At 37.7% G+C, this 16,521-nt stretch overlaps 1 protein-coding gene across 1 annotated transcript in view; it reads right to left on the bottom strand.

Moving 5' to 3' along the window:
- lrp1aa (low density lipoprotein receptor-related protein 1Aa) overlaps positions 1–16,521 on the bottom strand; it is a 239,829-nt gene that overhangs the window by 6,259 nt on the left and 217,049 nt on the right. The window contains exons 77-88 of the mRNA XM_056467699.1: positions 15,374–15,552; positions 14,522–14,628; positions 13,969–14,088; positions 12,652–12,828; positions 12,329–12,469; positions 10,057–10,227; positions 9,548–9,709; positions 6,971–7,154; positions 4,762–4,860; positions 4,058–4,128; positions 2,253–2,352; positions 2,095–2,124 (exon numbers count right to left, since the gene is read on the bottom strand). Of these exons, the coding sequence (XP_056323674.1) occupies positions 2,095–2,124; positions 2,253–2,352; positions 4,058–4,128; positions 4,762–4,860; positions 6,971–7,154; positions 9,548–9,709; positions 10,057–10,227; positions 12,329–12,469; positions 12,652–12,828; positions 13,969–14,088; positions 14,522–14,628; positions 15,374–15,552 (1,541 nt within the window). The remainder of the gene's footprint in view (positions 1–2,094; positions 2,125–2,252; positions 2,353–4,057; positions 4,129–4,761; positions 4,861–6,970; positions 7,155–9,547; positions 9,710–10,056; positions 10,228–12,328; positions 12,470–12,651; positions 12,829–13,968; positions 14,089–14,521; positions 14,629–15,373; positions 15,553–16,521) is intronic.

Here is a 16,521-nt window from a genome sequence, read left to right as displayed (position 1 = left end):
ATTATTATAAAAAATAGCGTTTTTTAACTGTGGAACATCACTAAATGACTTTTTAAAATTAAATTAAATTAAATTAAGTAAAATTAAAATAAGCACCTGCTTAAATTGTGGACCATCACTAAATCACCAACAAAAAACATTAAATTAAACTAAATTAAATAATAAATATTATAAAAATGAGCGCCTGTGTTCTTTAATTTGTGGAACAGCACTAAATCACTTACAAATACATTAAATTAAATGAAATAATAAATATTATAAAAATTAGCTCCTGCGTTCTTTTATTTGTGGAACCTCCATAAATTACTTACAATTATTATTTTTTTATTAAACTAACGGTCTTTAAATTGTGGAACATCAAAAAAACACTTACAAAAAAAATTAAGTACAATTAATATTATTACAATAAAAAAAGTATTAAAATAAATAATAAATATTATAAAAATGAGTGCCTGCGTTCTTTAATTTGTGGAACAGCACTAAATCACTTATTTTTTTTACATTAAATTTAAATAAATATGTATATGTATATATATATATAACACTTGTAGCAGTGCGATATGGCTGTATATTGGCACTGATGGGAGGTGTGCGTTGGCTCGAAGCTGCAGGCCGAGGGTTGCAGCTGGAACGGCATCTGCAGCGTAAAACATGTGCTGGATAAGTTGGCGGTTCATTCCGCTGTGGCGACCCCAGATTAATGAAGGGACTAAGCTGAAAAGAAAATGAATGAATAAAAATAAAAGATATTATAAAAATGAGCTCCTGCTTTCTTTAATTTGTGGAACAGCACTAAATCACTAATATAAAATAAAATAAAATAAAATAAAATAAAATAAAATGAAATGAAATGAAATGAAATGAAATGAAATGAAATAAAATAAAATAAAATGCTTTCTTTAATTTGTGGAACAGCACTAAATCACTTACAAATAATAAAAAATAAAAATAAAAATAAAACAATAAAAAAAAATTAATAAAAATAATAATAATAACAATAATAATAATAATAATAATAATAATAAAATGCTTTCTTTAATTTGTGGAACAGCCCCTAAATCATTTACAAATAAAATAAATAAATAAATTAATTAATCAAAAAAGAAAAAATAAATAAATAAATAAATAATAATAATAATAATAATAAATTAAATAAAATGCTTTCTTTAATTTGGGAACAGCCATGAATCACTTAAAAATAAAAAAATAAAAATTAATAAATAAAAATAAAATAAATAAATAAATAATAAATAATAAATAAAATAAAATAAAATAAATAAAATAAAATAAAATAATAATAAAATAAAATGCTTTCTTTAATTTGTGGAACAGCCCTGAATCACTTACAAATAAAAAAAAATATATAAATAAAAAAATTATATATATAAATAAATAAATAATAAATTAATTATATAAATAAATAAATAATAAATAAATAATAAATATAAATAAATAAATAAATAAATAAATAAAATAAATAAATAAATGAATAAATAAATAAATAAATAAAATAAAAATGCTTTCTTTAATTTGTGAACAGCACTAAATCACTAACAAAAACTAGTATTAAATTATATAATAAGTATTATAAAAATGAGTGCCTGAAGTTCTATAATTTGTAGAGCAGCACTAAATCACTACGAAAAACTAATAATATTTTTTTTTTAAATAAATGAAATGAAATTGAAACATAAAAATGAGTGCCTGCCTTTATATTTATGTTTTGCATTCCTGTTTTTAATTCTTTAATATAACCAACCTTCTAATTTCATAGACTCTTTCTCTATATTGAGATCTTGCACTAATCTGTAAATCTGAGCCATAATGTTCAGTATAACAGCCGTGTAAAACACACGATTGGTTCTCAGTCTTACACACAACTGGATCCATGTCTTTATTTTCTGCAACGCATTATCATCTTCTCCTCTCAACAAGACAAACCACTTGTTTTGAGTCAGGTGGTTTTTGACAGAGAGAAAACGGCGACACAATGAAGACGAAAAAAACACAATTAATTCTCCAAACCAGCCAGAACGATGGACAGAAACAAAAGAAACCATAAAAAGAAAGAGATAATGGAGAAAGAGTGTTTACCGCTGGCCGTTGGAGCGGGATTTGCCAAGCCTACGGAAAAGAGACGCAGTTACCAAGAAAGGAAAAAGAGAAAAGAGATGTTTCTGCGATGGAAAGTATCTCATAATTCACATCTGAACACTTTTAGAGAGGTGAAAAAGCAAATATATATAATAAACTCACCCTCGCTCATTCTCTTCCTGTACCACAACACCGCTCCGCCAATCAGCAGAACCAGCAGAATCAGTAAAATCACTGGTATTACTATCGAAGCTGTTCCTGAAACAAGCAGATTCAGATGATTATTATTTCAAACATTATTGAGATTGAAGGGAATTATGAACTGTAGCACTTTCAGAAATGTAGCCTAACATGTTTCCAAACCATTCTACTAGGGGTGTCCAAATTAATTGTTTATTTAATGCACCGCGATGCAGACGGTATCGGTTCAGTAATAATAACGGTTCAACAATAACGGTACTTGTGGATCCATCGTGTCTCCTCCGTGTCGCCATCTGTAATGGATCAGCTGATCGCAGCGGGCGTTTAACATCAGTGTCCTTGTCACTGTTTGCTGAACAGCGCCAGAGCCGTGCTGACCGTCAGAGCCAATCGTAGCCTTTTCTGTTGAGCGCGTGACCAATCACAGGTGTTTAAGAACTCGCTCAACAGCGCTCAAAAAGCAAGCGGGATTATATTTGCATTCGTTTATTTGCTATGCTCATGTTGTTCTGTGCATGTCCTTGAAGAGTGTTTTCTTTGAGCAGGTCAAATTAAAGGTACAGTTCATATATCTGACTGCTCGTATTAAACGACAAAATTGTGTTACAAATGATGTATAAATATAAATATATTAATAAATGATACATTTTAATGCAAGAATTATTCTGTTGCTGAGTAAAATATCAAATTGTTTATGAAAAGCATCGTCAATGCACTGTGATGCACCGAGACATCAAATCGATGGCACGGTAATCGTAACCGAACTGAACCGTGAGACCACTGTTCAATGGAATTAAATGACCATTTTTCAGTCCATAGGTCGAAATATTTAACTTGAAAAACTCTTTAGGTTTATAATTAATGTCTTTTTTATATCAAAATAATGTGTTATTTGAACAACGCAAGGAAATATGTGTCCAGGGCTGCATTTTTGAGAACCGAGAAATATGGCCCGGGGGCTACGTCTGTTTGCAGATCGTGTTTTCACAAATCCACTAGAGGACGCCGTGTACATTATTGACAATCTCAAATCCATAATACTGAGGCACTTTTCTCATACATGCTATTTCTCATAAATCCACCAGAGGGTGCTGTGTACATTTCTGACAATCTTAACGTCCATAAGAAAAGCTGGTTGACTTGTCATGTATAATATATCAGCTTGATATGGACTGACGCACTAAACCCAACCAATAGTGTTTTCAAAAGCAAACTAAAAGAGAAAACCCATCAGTCGCTTGCTTTTACTACAGTTTCACACTGCATTTTCACCAGTTTTACCTGGTTTCTGGAACTATCCTTCACCAAACTCAAATCTTGGTGCACTCCATATCCTAAGTTCAATGTCCTATGTGGCGAGCGACCAAATAAACGGCTTTTGCTGGAAAAGCCATCGGAAATTAGCGCATGCCGAATCTAAGCTGAAAAAGGATCGAGCGCACCGGTGATGTTCATACAACGGTCATATATGCAGAGGTAAGTACCGCCCATAGCGTTCATTTTACACACAAAGATCTGATTTCTTTTCAATGATCTTCACTGCCTGATTGACATTCAATATAAAGTGGGTCTCAGACCAAACAAGAAGCACTGCGTTAGATTACATTGTGAGTTTCAGTGCTTATTTTATGCTATGAATGTTTAAGTTTATGTAACTGGTTATCGATGCTGTAAAAGGAACCTTAAGAAGTTGAAAATAGTCACTTTATTGGTGGCTGAAAAACACGTACTCTGCATATAGATCATTCAAACATGAACTTACGGCCACTGGATTCAGCGTTTTCATTCTGTGCAGGATTCTCACAGCGATGACCTTCCCAACCAAGAGGACACCTACAGGAGGCAGAGGAAGATTTACATGCATTTAGAAGTGCTTGATGCACAGTAAACATTAGCAAAGTAGCTTATAATATACAGCACTTCAATACAAACACAACAGGATCAAGCCTTTATAACAATTAAAACCAGTGCTGTTACTGCTAAACCCTCACAACAGCCATTTGCATCCACTTTTTAAAGCGGTCCCGAACTGAGAAACCAAAATTTGCTTGGTCTTTTAAAATGTAAGAGGTCATAGTGCTGTGAAAACATCCTGTAAGTTTAGGAACTCAACTCTTTATTGTTCCTGTAAAATCAGCTTATATTGAAGGTAAGTTGAGAAAAAGACCGGTTCTGGAATTTTCCACTCTATGATATAATAGGGGGGATAAACCCCGCCTCCATATGAGATTGATGCCTGGTTCTACTTCACTGCCTCTTTAGTGTTGTTAATATGCAAAACTGTTAGCCAATCACAGTAGTGGGCGTTTACTTCTGAGTTTACAGTTGACCACGCCCACTCAAACAGCACAGAAAATTCATGATATTTCATTTTTGGTATATCACAGTTCAAAAAGGCGAGATGGAAACACTAAGATGCACACAAATACTGAAATTGTGGATAAAAACTGGATGGGATCTGCGTACTTGCACTGCGGGAGGCTTGTGGAGCCGAGTGAGCATTGGCCATTAGCACAGTATCCTTCACATGTGTAACAGCTGGGCTGGATTCTGTCACTGGTACACCTAAATCACACAGCAGACACTCAATATAGTTTCACTTACGTAATGCTAAGTACATTAAAGAAAGATACAGATTCACTAGTCAACAACTAAACTCATCTACTCACTAGTCAACAGCTAAACTCATCTACTCACTAGTCAACAACTAGACTCATCTAATCACTAGTCAACAACTAAACTCATCTACTCACTACTCAACAACTAAACTCATCTACTCACTAGTCAACAACTAAACTCATCTCCTCACTAGTCAACAACTAAACTCATCTACTCACTAGTAGACAACTAAACTCATCTACTCACTAGTCAACAGCTAAATTCATCTACTCACTAGTCAACAACTAAACTCATCTACTCACTAGTCAACAACTAAACTCATCTACTCACTAGTCAACAACTAAACTCATCTACTCACTAGTCAGCAACTAAACTCATCTCCTCACTAGTCAACAACTAGACTCATCTAATCACTAGTCAACAACTAAACTCATCTACTCACTACTCAACAACTAAACTCATCTACTCACTAGTCAACAACTAGACTCATCTAATCACTAGTCAACAACTAAACTCATCTACTCACTACTCAACAACTAAACTCATCTACTCACTAGTCAACAACTAGACTCATCTAATCACTAGTCAACAACTAAACTCATCTACTCACTACTCAACAACTAAACTCATCTACTCACTAGTCAACAACTAAACTCATCTCCTCACTAGTCAACAACTAAACTCATCTACTCACTAGTAGACAACTAAACTCATCTACTCACTAGTCAACAGCTAAATTCATCTACTCACTAGTCAACAACTAAACTCATCTACTCACTAGTCAACAACTAAACTCATCTACTCACTAGTCAACAACTAAACTCATCTACTCACTAGTCAGCAACTAAACTCATCTCCTCACTAGTCAACTACTAGACTCATCTAATCACTATAGTCAACAGCTAAACTCATCTACTCACTAGTCAACAACTAAACTCATCTACTCACAAGTCAACAGCTGAACTTATCTACTCACTAGTTAACAACTAAACTCATCTACTCACTAGTCAACAACTAAACTCATCTACTCACAAGTCAACAGCTGAACTTATCTACTCACTAGTTAACAACTAAACTCATCTACTCACTAGTCAACAGCTAAACTCATCTCCTCACAAGTCAACAGCTGAACTTATCTACTCACTAGTCAACAGCTAAACTTATCTACTCACTAGTCAACAACTAAACTCATCTACTCACCAGTCAACAACTAAACTCATCTACTCACTAGTCAACAACTAAACTCATCTACTCACAAGTCAACAGCTGAACTTATCTACTCACTAGTCAACAGCTAAACTTATCTACTCACTAGTCAACAACTAAACTCATCTACTCACCAGTCAACAACTAAACTCATCTACTCACTAGTCAACAACTAAACTCATCTACTCACCAGTCAACAACTAAACTCATCTACTCACTAGTCAACAACTAAACTCATCTACTCACTAGTCAACAACTAAACTCATCTACTCACTAGTCAACAGCTAAACTCATCTACTCACTAGTCAACAGCTAAACTTATCTACTCACTAGTCAACAACTAAACTCATCTACTCACCAGTCAACAACTAAACTCATCTACTCACTAGTCAACAACTAAACTCATCTACTCACCAGTCAACAACTAAACTCATCTACTCACTAGTCAACAACTAAACTCATCTACTCACCAGTCAACAACCTAAACTCATCTACTCACCAGTCAACAACTAAACTCATCTACTCACCAGTCAACAACTAAACTCATCTACTCACTAGTCAACAACTAAACTCATCTACTCACCAGTCAACAACTAAACTCATCTACTCACTAGTCAACAACTAAACTCATCTACTCACCAGTCAACAACTAAACTCATCTACTCACTAGTCAACAACTAAACTCATCTACTCACCAGTCAACAACTAAACTCATCTACTCACTAGTCAACAACTAAACTCATCTACTCACTAGTCAACAACTAAACTCATCTACTCACTAGTCAACAACTAAACTCATCTACTCACTAGTCAAGTGTGTGTGTGTGTGTGTGTGTGTGTGTTTGCGTACCTGCATGTGACGTCTCCTTTAGGCTGGTAGATGTTTTTAGGAATACACTTGCCATCACGGCAGTAGTGACATTTGTCCACCTCACAGTTGTTGCCGATGAAGCGTGGAGGACAGCGGCATTGTCTCGATCCATCGCTGGACTGCAAACACGTCCCTCCATTATCACAGAAGCCATCACACGTGCCTGATAAGAGGAACAGAAGGGCATTAAGTGTGTCCCAAATCGCATACTTATGCACTATTCTACGCCATTTTGTACTATAAATAGTGTAAGTAGGGTGACACGGTGACTCAGCGGTTAGCACTGTTGCCTCAAAGCACAGGTCACAAGTTCGAGTCCTGGCTGGGTCAGTTGGTATTTCTGTGTGGAGTCTGCATGTTCTCCCCATGTTGGTGTGGGTTTCCTCCGGGTGCTCCAGTTTCCCCCACAGTCCGTAGTGGCCGTAGTGTATGAGTGTGAATGACACTTCATTCATTTACTATGCTGTTGAGTGTGTAAATGCATAAGTACATAGTGTGCCATTTGGGATGCAGTGATTGAGACATAGTCTTGACCTTTGGGTACAAGCAGCCGAAATGAGTTTCCTTTGCAGGGTGGCAGGGCGCACCGTCATAGATAGGGTGAGGAGCTCTGTCACCCAAGAGAAGCTTGGTGTAGAGCCGCTGCTCCTCCACATCGAGAGAAGTCAGCTGAAGTGGCTCGGGAATCTGTTTCGGATGACGCCTGGACACCTACCTAAGGAGGTTCACCAGGCATGTCCCACCGGTAGGAGACCTCGGGGAAAACCCAGGACACGCTGGAGGGACTATGTCTCTCGGCTGGCCTGGGAATGCCTCGGGGTACCCCCGGAGGAACTGGAGGAAGTGTCTGGGGAGAGGGAAATCTGGGGTTCTCTCCTGAGACTGCTGCCCCCGCGACCCGACCCCGGAAAATCGGATGAAAATGAATGAATGATTGAGACAGACTTCAAGATTGAAATTAAATTCCCTGTGTTTTCCACCAAGGCAACCCGGGGTGCAGAAATATAATTGGGTAAACTGGCATGGTCGACTACTTCCATTAGAAATTCGAAGTGTCAAACTATCCGTACTCTTAGCGCTAATATTACCCACAATACATTGCACGTTGGATGGGAATTCGATTAGAACTACAAACTCGGGGGTGGAAGTGTAAACAAACTACAAACATGGCAGACTCGCCAGTCCAACCGTCAACTAGAGAAGCTTTGGTAAAAGTTGCTTGAATGACTGTTAATTAAAATCTAGCTAACTCTGAAATATTAAAATCACGTTTACCTCTACAACTACACTGAATAAAATATTCCCTGATATTGACCCAACTTGCCTTCGCTGTACAACCAAACCAGCAACACAGTTACATACAGTCTGGTCTTGTTTGAAACTGTCTGTTTTTTAGGGAAGGTCTTCAGGTGTTTTTCTGCTATTTTTTCATTGTCAGTAGACCCAAACTGCTTAACAGCACTGTTTGGAATCCTGCCAGAACATGCTGAATTAAATTCATTACAGGCCGATAGCGTAGCCTTTGCAACCTTACTGGCTTGACGACTTATTCTTATGAAATGTAAGTCTGCAGCTCCCCCTTCTTATCGGCAATGGGTTTTTGATTTCTTACCTGCTTACTTTTACTTCCTTTTCTTGGTATTATTTATTCTTTTATTTGTTTTTTTATTATTTTTATCCTTTGTTTGTATATCTTTGTGTATATATGTGGTATTTTACCTTTTATTTATATACTTAGTGTATAATTATGTTTTCCTGATAATGTTTTGTTTGGTGAATTGTATCAGTGCGTATATATCTATATGATGTATATTTTATTGTCTGACCTAAGACGAACCTAACAAAGAATAAAAAATAAATAAATAAAAATAAATAAAAAAAGCACGTTTACCGTGTTATATTTTGTCTGCAGCAATACTGTGACGCGTTTGGACATTTCAATGCATAATTATCCAAACACCTAGGGAGATGAATGATTTGTGAATGGGTCCAATTTGGTAGCTAATGTGTCGAGATGATTGACAAGGGATATAACTAAGAATAGTGTTGTCAGAATACTGAATTCGGTACTAATCAATACTGAAATTTAAAAAAACGTCCATTTCCCGCTAAGATTTGAGCGCTGTTGAGCAGTGCTGATTTGCCATTGTGTTCACATGCTCAACAGAAATGACTGTGATTGGCTGTTGAGGTCATCAGTTCACCGAACTGACCACTGTTTAATGAGTTTAACCACAGATACAGGGACACTGGAGCAATTTAAAGCCGCAATTCATCAGCCGATCGCTCGTATGTCAGCTTATAAACAAACCAGCTGATCGATGTGACTTAAAACACTCCAGTGTTCCTGTATCTGCGTTTACACTCAGTAAACAGCGGTGAGTTCGGTGAACTGATGACCTTCACGGCCAAATATGTTCACTTCTTAAATATCTGTAAACATTTTATGGTATTTTAATGCTTTGGAAGAATCAAAAACGTACATATAGCATAGTTTAACCAACGAGTGGCTTTAAACACAAACTCCTGTCCAGCAGGTGACACTGCAGCACTTACGGTATTGGCACTGGTCTCCCAGAAAGTCGACAGGGCAGCTGCATGTTGGTTGATTTCCACGACTAACTGTGCAGTTTCCTCCACTTTTACAGTAGTTTTCACATGTGCGCTGGTTGCAGTTGGGTCCTGTGAAGCCTGCCAGACAGCGGCACGTCGGAGCTCCTAAAAACAGATCAGACAAGTTATTTGTAGTGCTGGGCAAAGATTCACTCATTCATTCATTTTCTTTCAGCTTATTCTCTATTTTAGAGGTCGCCACTGCGGAATGAACCGCCAACCACTCCAGCATATGTTTTACGCAGCAGATGCCCTTCCAGCTGCAACCCAGAACTGGGAAACACCTATACACACTCATGCACTACGGGCAATTTAGTTAATCAAGTCCCCTATAGCGCATGTGTTTGGAGTTTGGGGGAAACCGGAGCACCCGGAGGAAACCCACGCCAACACGAGGAGAACATGCAAGCTCCACACAGAAGCTGCAGCATAATTGTTTGTGCGTGTTGTACCTGTGGGTGAAGCGGTGCAGGTTCCTCCATTCTGGCAGTATCCTCTGCACTGGTTCAGCTCACATCTCTCTCCTCCATAGTTGGGCTGACAGCGACACTTGGGCAGCTTTCTGGCGTTCAGGACACAAGTTCCACCGTTGAGACACAGCAGATTACAGGAGCCGCTCGGAGCTGAACAAGCATAAACACACAGAGGATAAACTCTAGGGCAGCACGAGATTGAAAACAATCTGATATTGTGATATTTCATTTACAATTAGGATCAAAGCCTTAAAGGGTCCCTTTCAGAGAGTTATAAAACATTATTTGTGCTGTATTTTGAGCTGAAACTGCACACACACACACACTCCAGAGACCTCAGAGACCTTTTTACATCTTATAAAAATACATATATATATATATTCATTCATTCTCTTTTCGGCTTAGTCCCTTTATTAATCTGGGGTCGCCACAGCGGAATGAACCGCCAACTTATCCAGCATATGTTTTATGCAGCGCATGCCCTTCCAGCTGCAACCCATCACTGGGAAACATCCATACACACTCATACACTATGGACTATTTAGCCTAATCAACTCACCTGTACCACATGTCTTTGGACTGTGGGGGAAACCGGAGCACCTGGAGTGAACCCACGCCAACACGAGTAGAACATGCAAACTCCACACAGAAACCCTAACTGACCCAGTGACCTTCTGGCTGTGAGGTGACAGCACTACCTACTGCGCTACTGCGTTGCCTATATATATATATATATATATATATATATATATAAACACAGTGCTCAGCATAATTGAGCACACCCCATTTTGAAAATGAATATTTTTCTCCATTTCTCAGAGAATATAGACATGTATATTGGTGTATTTAAACAAAACAGATTTATTAAACAGATATATTTATTAAAATAATATTTTAGTCACCCAACATATTCAGAAATTTAAAGATAATACAACTAAATTCAAGCAAAATATTGAAAAACCTACAAAATTTCAACTAGATTTTTTTATTTGTTTGCTTCTCTTGATTTCACCTCTTTTTTAAAATTGGTATTTAATTTTTTCCATATCATATAAATTTGGCTGTACTAGTTTTTGGAGAGTTATCGTAAGTAATTTTGTTAGATAAGCTGCAGATTTGGCTTCAGTTCTAATGTGTATGGACAACAATAATACTGTAGAGCTTCCAATTAAAAACATGAATTTAGAAGAGAGATTTGTGAGGGGTGAACTTATATATGCTGAGGGCTCTGTATATATATATATACACACATATATATACACACAGCGGGGAAAATAAGCATTAAACATGTCATGTAATAATATTTCTAAAGGAGCTGTTGACATGGAATTGAACCAGATTTTTGTAAAAACCCAAACAAAACAAACATAAAAATAAAACAAATCTGAAAAAATGAGCTCTGTGTAATAAAACCCAAAATGATAGAAGCGGAAACTCCTGAACTACTGAAATGTGTTTAATACTTTATATAAAAGGCTTTTTTGGTGCTGCAGCTTTAAGACGCCTCTCATATGGAGAATGAAGTCACATGCATTCTCACAGACTTCAACAGAGTGTCAAATCTTGATGGTTCTGTGGGTCTCGTCTATCAAATCTGAGCTTTAATTTGTATTCTCTATTGGATTCGAGTCAGGTGATTGGCTGGGCCATTCTACAGCTTGATTTTCTTTCTCTGAAAGCATCTGAGAGTCTCCTTGGCTGTGTTTTAGATCATTGTCCTGCTGAAATGTCCACCCTGGGTTCATCATCATCCTCCTGCTAATGTAGATGTTGGACTGAAGCAGCTGATATTCATTTACACTGACGAAGGGCAGAGGGTTGCTGAAGAACTACCGAGAGATTTCAGCTGCTGTCTGGGCGTTCACTGCAGAACTACACCTCCCTTTCTTCATCTGTTCAATGCTTTTCCCCTGCATCATTTCATTTTATCACACATAACCTCATTTGTAAACTAATTAGATTTGTTTTCTTCGCATATGTGGATTTCTTAGGTTGTTAGCAACCTCCAGGGAATATTTCAAGTCGACGGCACCTTTAGAAATATGTGTTCTGAGAAAAACGGTGACGTGTTCAATACTTATTTTGCCAGCTGTAAATATATAATTTTCTTGAGCCAGAACGATTTTAGAAAATTTGGATGAACCTGTTCACCAAATCATCTGACTGACTGATTGACTGATTTAACAGTGCGTCAGTGTTCTGCACAGCAGTTGTGTTGTGTTTGTGAGTGTTTTTCAGCCTGTAGACTCACAGACAGGGCTCAGTGTCGGGGCAGGAATCTCCACACAGGTGCCGTTGTCCAGAATTCGGCCGTTTGGACACGTGCAGACCGGACCACTGGGACTCAGCAAACACAACCACTCACACTTCTTCCTGTCACATGGGTTCGCCACTGCAATGCAGAACAGCAAAGTTAACATCATGAATAAACAACACACTCATTAACAGTAAATCCATGTATTCCCTTTTTCTATTACGTCTAAAAAGAAATTGGGAAAATATATATACACGTAGGCTAATAATTCTGACTTCAACAGCATATATATATATATATATACATATTTATATACGTACTCTCTGGCTGTTTGTAAGGGTGGTAGAGCACCAGATCTGTGGCGTGGTTCATTCCTGTAGTCAGATGCTCCACTGAACTCTTGCCAAACTTGTTGACGCGGAAAACAAAGTTGTTGTGATACGTCACTCCATATACGAAATCCTCAAAGATGTCGATGCTGAAAGGTTGCTGCAGATCTGAGTTTGAGAAGAGAGAAATCAGTATTTAACTATAAACATTCGAGAATAAAGTATCAGCTAATTACTTCAAATACAATAAAGTCCATCAAAATAAAATTGTTTCGGAGTTTTATTGATTTAAAGACAACATTTATGACTTTTATTTAAAGGGATAGTTCACACAAAAATGAAAATTACCATCCCTTACTCAGCCTCGCTGTTTTCTTTATTAAACACCACACCACATAACTCATTGTTGTCACAATCTTACCCTTATAGATCACTGGAGAACTGCCACTGATTTAAACTACAACTCCTGTCATGCACCTCACACACACCTGTTCCTTATCACCGATGATTACACACACGCAGCTGGAAGCTCATCAAAGACATCACACAGACTATAAATATTGCTCACATTCCCACACACTTTGCTGAGTCTTGTTACTGTAACACCACAAAGCATTTCCTAGTTGAGCCTTTCTGTGTTTCTTGACCCTAACCTTGTTTTCTTGACTGTTGTTGCTGCCTGTACCGACCTTATTGCCTGTGACCTCGACTACACATATGGATAATCCACATTATACCGTTTGTTCCTGTGTGACCATTGCCTGCCTGATGATTCTTAATAAAGCTGCACGTGCACCCGACTTCTCTTTGGTTGTGAAGAATGTTTAAAAAGCAGCAGCCGTTGACTTCCATATAATATTCCCCTACTATTTTAATCAATGGTCAACATTCTTCAAAATATCTTCTTTCATGTTCAACAGAAGAAAAGTACAAAACACAGAGTAATTTGTGAGTGTTTTTTGATTTGTAGTTGAGTTATGCCTTTCGTTTTATACCATAAAACTAAATAAATAAACACCACAAAAACACAAAATTAATAAAAACATCAAAAAACATGTTAGATTAAACACAAATTGTGTAAAAAAAAAACACTTTTTTTGCGCACATACATTAAAAATGCTGGGTTGTTGTAACCCAACTGTTGGGTTAAAAAGTGTTTACATTTAAATTCGAAAAACAATTTAAATCTAAATGCAAAAAAGAACCCAATGTTGACTTGACAATGTTTGACCCAACGTTGATTTGGGTTGATTTTTCAAGTATCGTGCAGCTCTAACAGATCTGTGACAGAGACGTGATGGACTCAACTGTTTTTAATGCTGGAGACGGCGATGACCGGATCCGTGCCGTTCAGTCTGACGCTCCCGATCACTGAGAGTTTAGCATCAGCCCAGTACAGACGCTCGTTGAAATAATCCACCGCTAGACCTGCAGACACACACACGTTTGGTCATGTTTTATGGGGTCTTCACATGGACATACTGTACCTCGTGTCCCCACAAGGTCAACATTCACTGGTATTGGTATACGTGGGGGGGGACACTTCCTCCCCAAAATGTGATGAATACTAGGACCACACACACACGCTCACACTTACTGTACAGCTATCTTTATGGGGACTTTTTAGACTGTACAGACTGTATTTTCTCTCCTCTACCCCTAAACTCAACCGTCACAGCAAACAATCTGCATTTTTACATTTCCAAAATATTTTATTCTGTCTGATTTATGAGCCCTTTTTCTTTATGGGGACCAAAACAATGTCCCCACAAGGTCAAAACTGACTGGTATTTCTATATTTGTGGGGACATTTGGTACACATACACACACTCCCGCAGCAGTGACCCCCATGATGACTGACCTGTGGGCCACTGGATGTTCTCGTGGACCAGCGTCTCTCTCAGGGTCCCGTCCATCGCCGCCGTCTCGATCTTCGGATGGTTTCCCCAGTCGGCCCAATACATGGTGCTACAACAAACACAGAGGGTCAATCCAAAAATGAACATACAATTGTGCTCAAATGTGAATTGTTTACACAAAATAAGAGAGGTCATACAGTTAGGAGGATTCCAAGGGCCCAAGCACTTTTGGGGCCCCCAGAGTTAATATTAGAGGGCCAAACAACCACCCAACATATTAAAAACACCCATCAAATTACACGAAACAAATGAGCGCTTATGTGAGGTGTGTGTAATGCAGCGTCTATGGGTGCAGGACAGTAAATCTGATATTATTCTCTCTTCTGGCTGCCGTTATCAGTCTCACACTATTGTTTTCCTCTTTCTGAAAGTCTTAATAACACCATCCTGGAGTTTTTCTGTCATTACTTCAGCAAATAGGATTGTAAAAGGATGATAGTTTACCAACTATGACCACTGAGAAACCCGCAAATGTGAAAAGGGTCCATTATTTTATTTACATCATTGTCATATTATTATTATTATATATTTTTTAATAATAATTGTTTTTTTTTTTTGGGGGGGGGGGGGGGGTACATTAGAGGTACATTAACACCTTTAATGTACAGGACAGTAGAGATTATTGACAGGAAAGCGTGGGGAGCAGAGAAAGGAGAAAGATCAGCATAGGACTGCAAGGCGGGAATCGAACTCGGGTCGCCGTGAGCACCGGAGTGCATGTGTCGACGCACTAACCACTAAACCACCAGCGCCGACTCCATTGTCATACTATTTTGAGTTTACGGTCATCTCACCCTCTCTGCGGATCCACCACGATGGCGTACGGCTCGTCGATCATTCCTGAGATCAGTGTTTTTCGGTTTCGTCCGTTCATCTGCGCCACCTCGATCACATCTCGACCCGAGTCTGTCCAGTAGATGTTATTGGCCACCCAGTCCACAGCAATGCCACGCGGCATCTTCAGACCTGGGATCTGCCCAAGAGAAACACTGCATTTCATACACACACTCACTAAACACACCAACATGCAGCTGAAGTCAAAATTATTCGACCTGTTGTGAATTATTTCTTCTAATATTTCCCAAACGATGTTGAACAGATTCAGGAAATTTTCACAGTATTTCCTATAATATTTTTTCTTCTGGAGAAAGTCTTATTTGTTTTATTTCAGCTAGAATAAAAGCAGTTTTTAATTTTTTTAACTTATTTTAAGGTCAATATTATTAGCCCCCTTAAGCAATATTTGTTTTGGATTGTCTCCAGAACAAACCACTGTTATACAATGACTTGCCTAATTATCTTAACTCTAATTAACCTAGTTAAGCCTTTAAATTAAGCCAGAAATTGGGGAAAAATCTACAGGGGGACTAATAATTCTGACTTCGACTGTTTAGCATTTATCACCGGACATCTCACTTGTTTTTTTACTGTGTGTTAGTTTTTTAATCGCTGATAAGCTTTGTTCAGTACTGAAGCCAGAAGTCCAAACTAGTCACACAATCAGCCAAACTCCAGTCTATGTGGAGCAAACTGTGAATCAATTTTCATTGTGTTCACACAAAATGCATGCAATAAACACACTGTTCAAAATTCACAAACACTTTCGTCTTTTGTACTCTACAAGAAGCAAGAAAACTATACAGTTAAAGTCTGAATTATTAGCCCCCCTGTTAATTTTTTCCCCAATTTCTGTTTAACGGAGAGCAGATTTCTTCAACACATTTCTAATCATAATAGTTTTAATAACTCATCTCTAATAACTGATTTATTTTCTCTTTGCCATGATGACAGTAAATAATATTAGACTAGATATTCTTCAAGACACTAGTATTCAGCTTAAAGTGACATTTAAAGACTTTGCTAGGGTAATTAGGTCAACTAGGTAGGTTAGAGTAATTAGGCAAGTTACTGTATAACGATGGTTTGTTCTGTAGACTACCGA

This window comes from Danio aesculapii, chromosome 11 (assembly GCF_903798145.1).
Source record: "Danio aesculapii chromosome 11, fDanAes4.1, whole genome shotgun sequence".
Classification (NCBI taxonomy): Eukaryota; Metazoa; Chordata; class Actinopteri; order Cypriniformes; family Danionidae; genus Danio; species Danio aesculapii.
The sequence above is the reverse complement of the archived record's forward strand: the minus strand, read 5'-3'. Positions and strand labels throughout refer to the sequence as shown.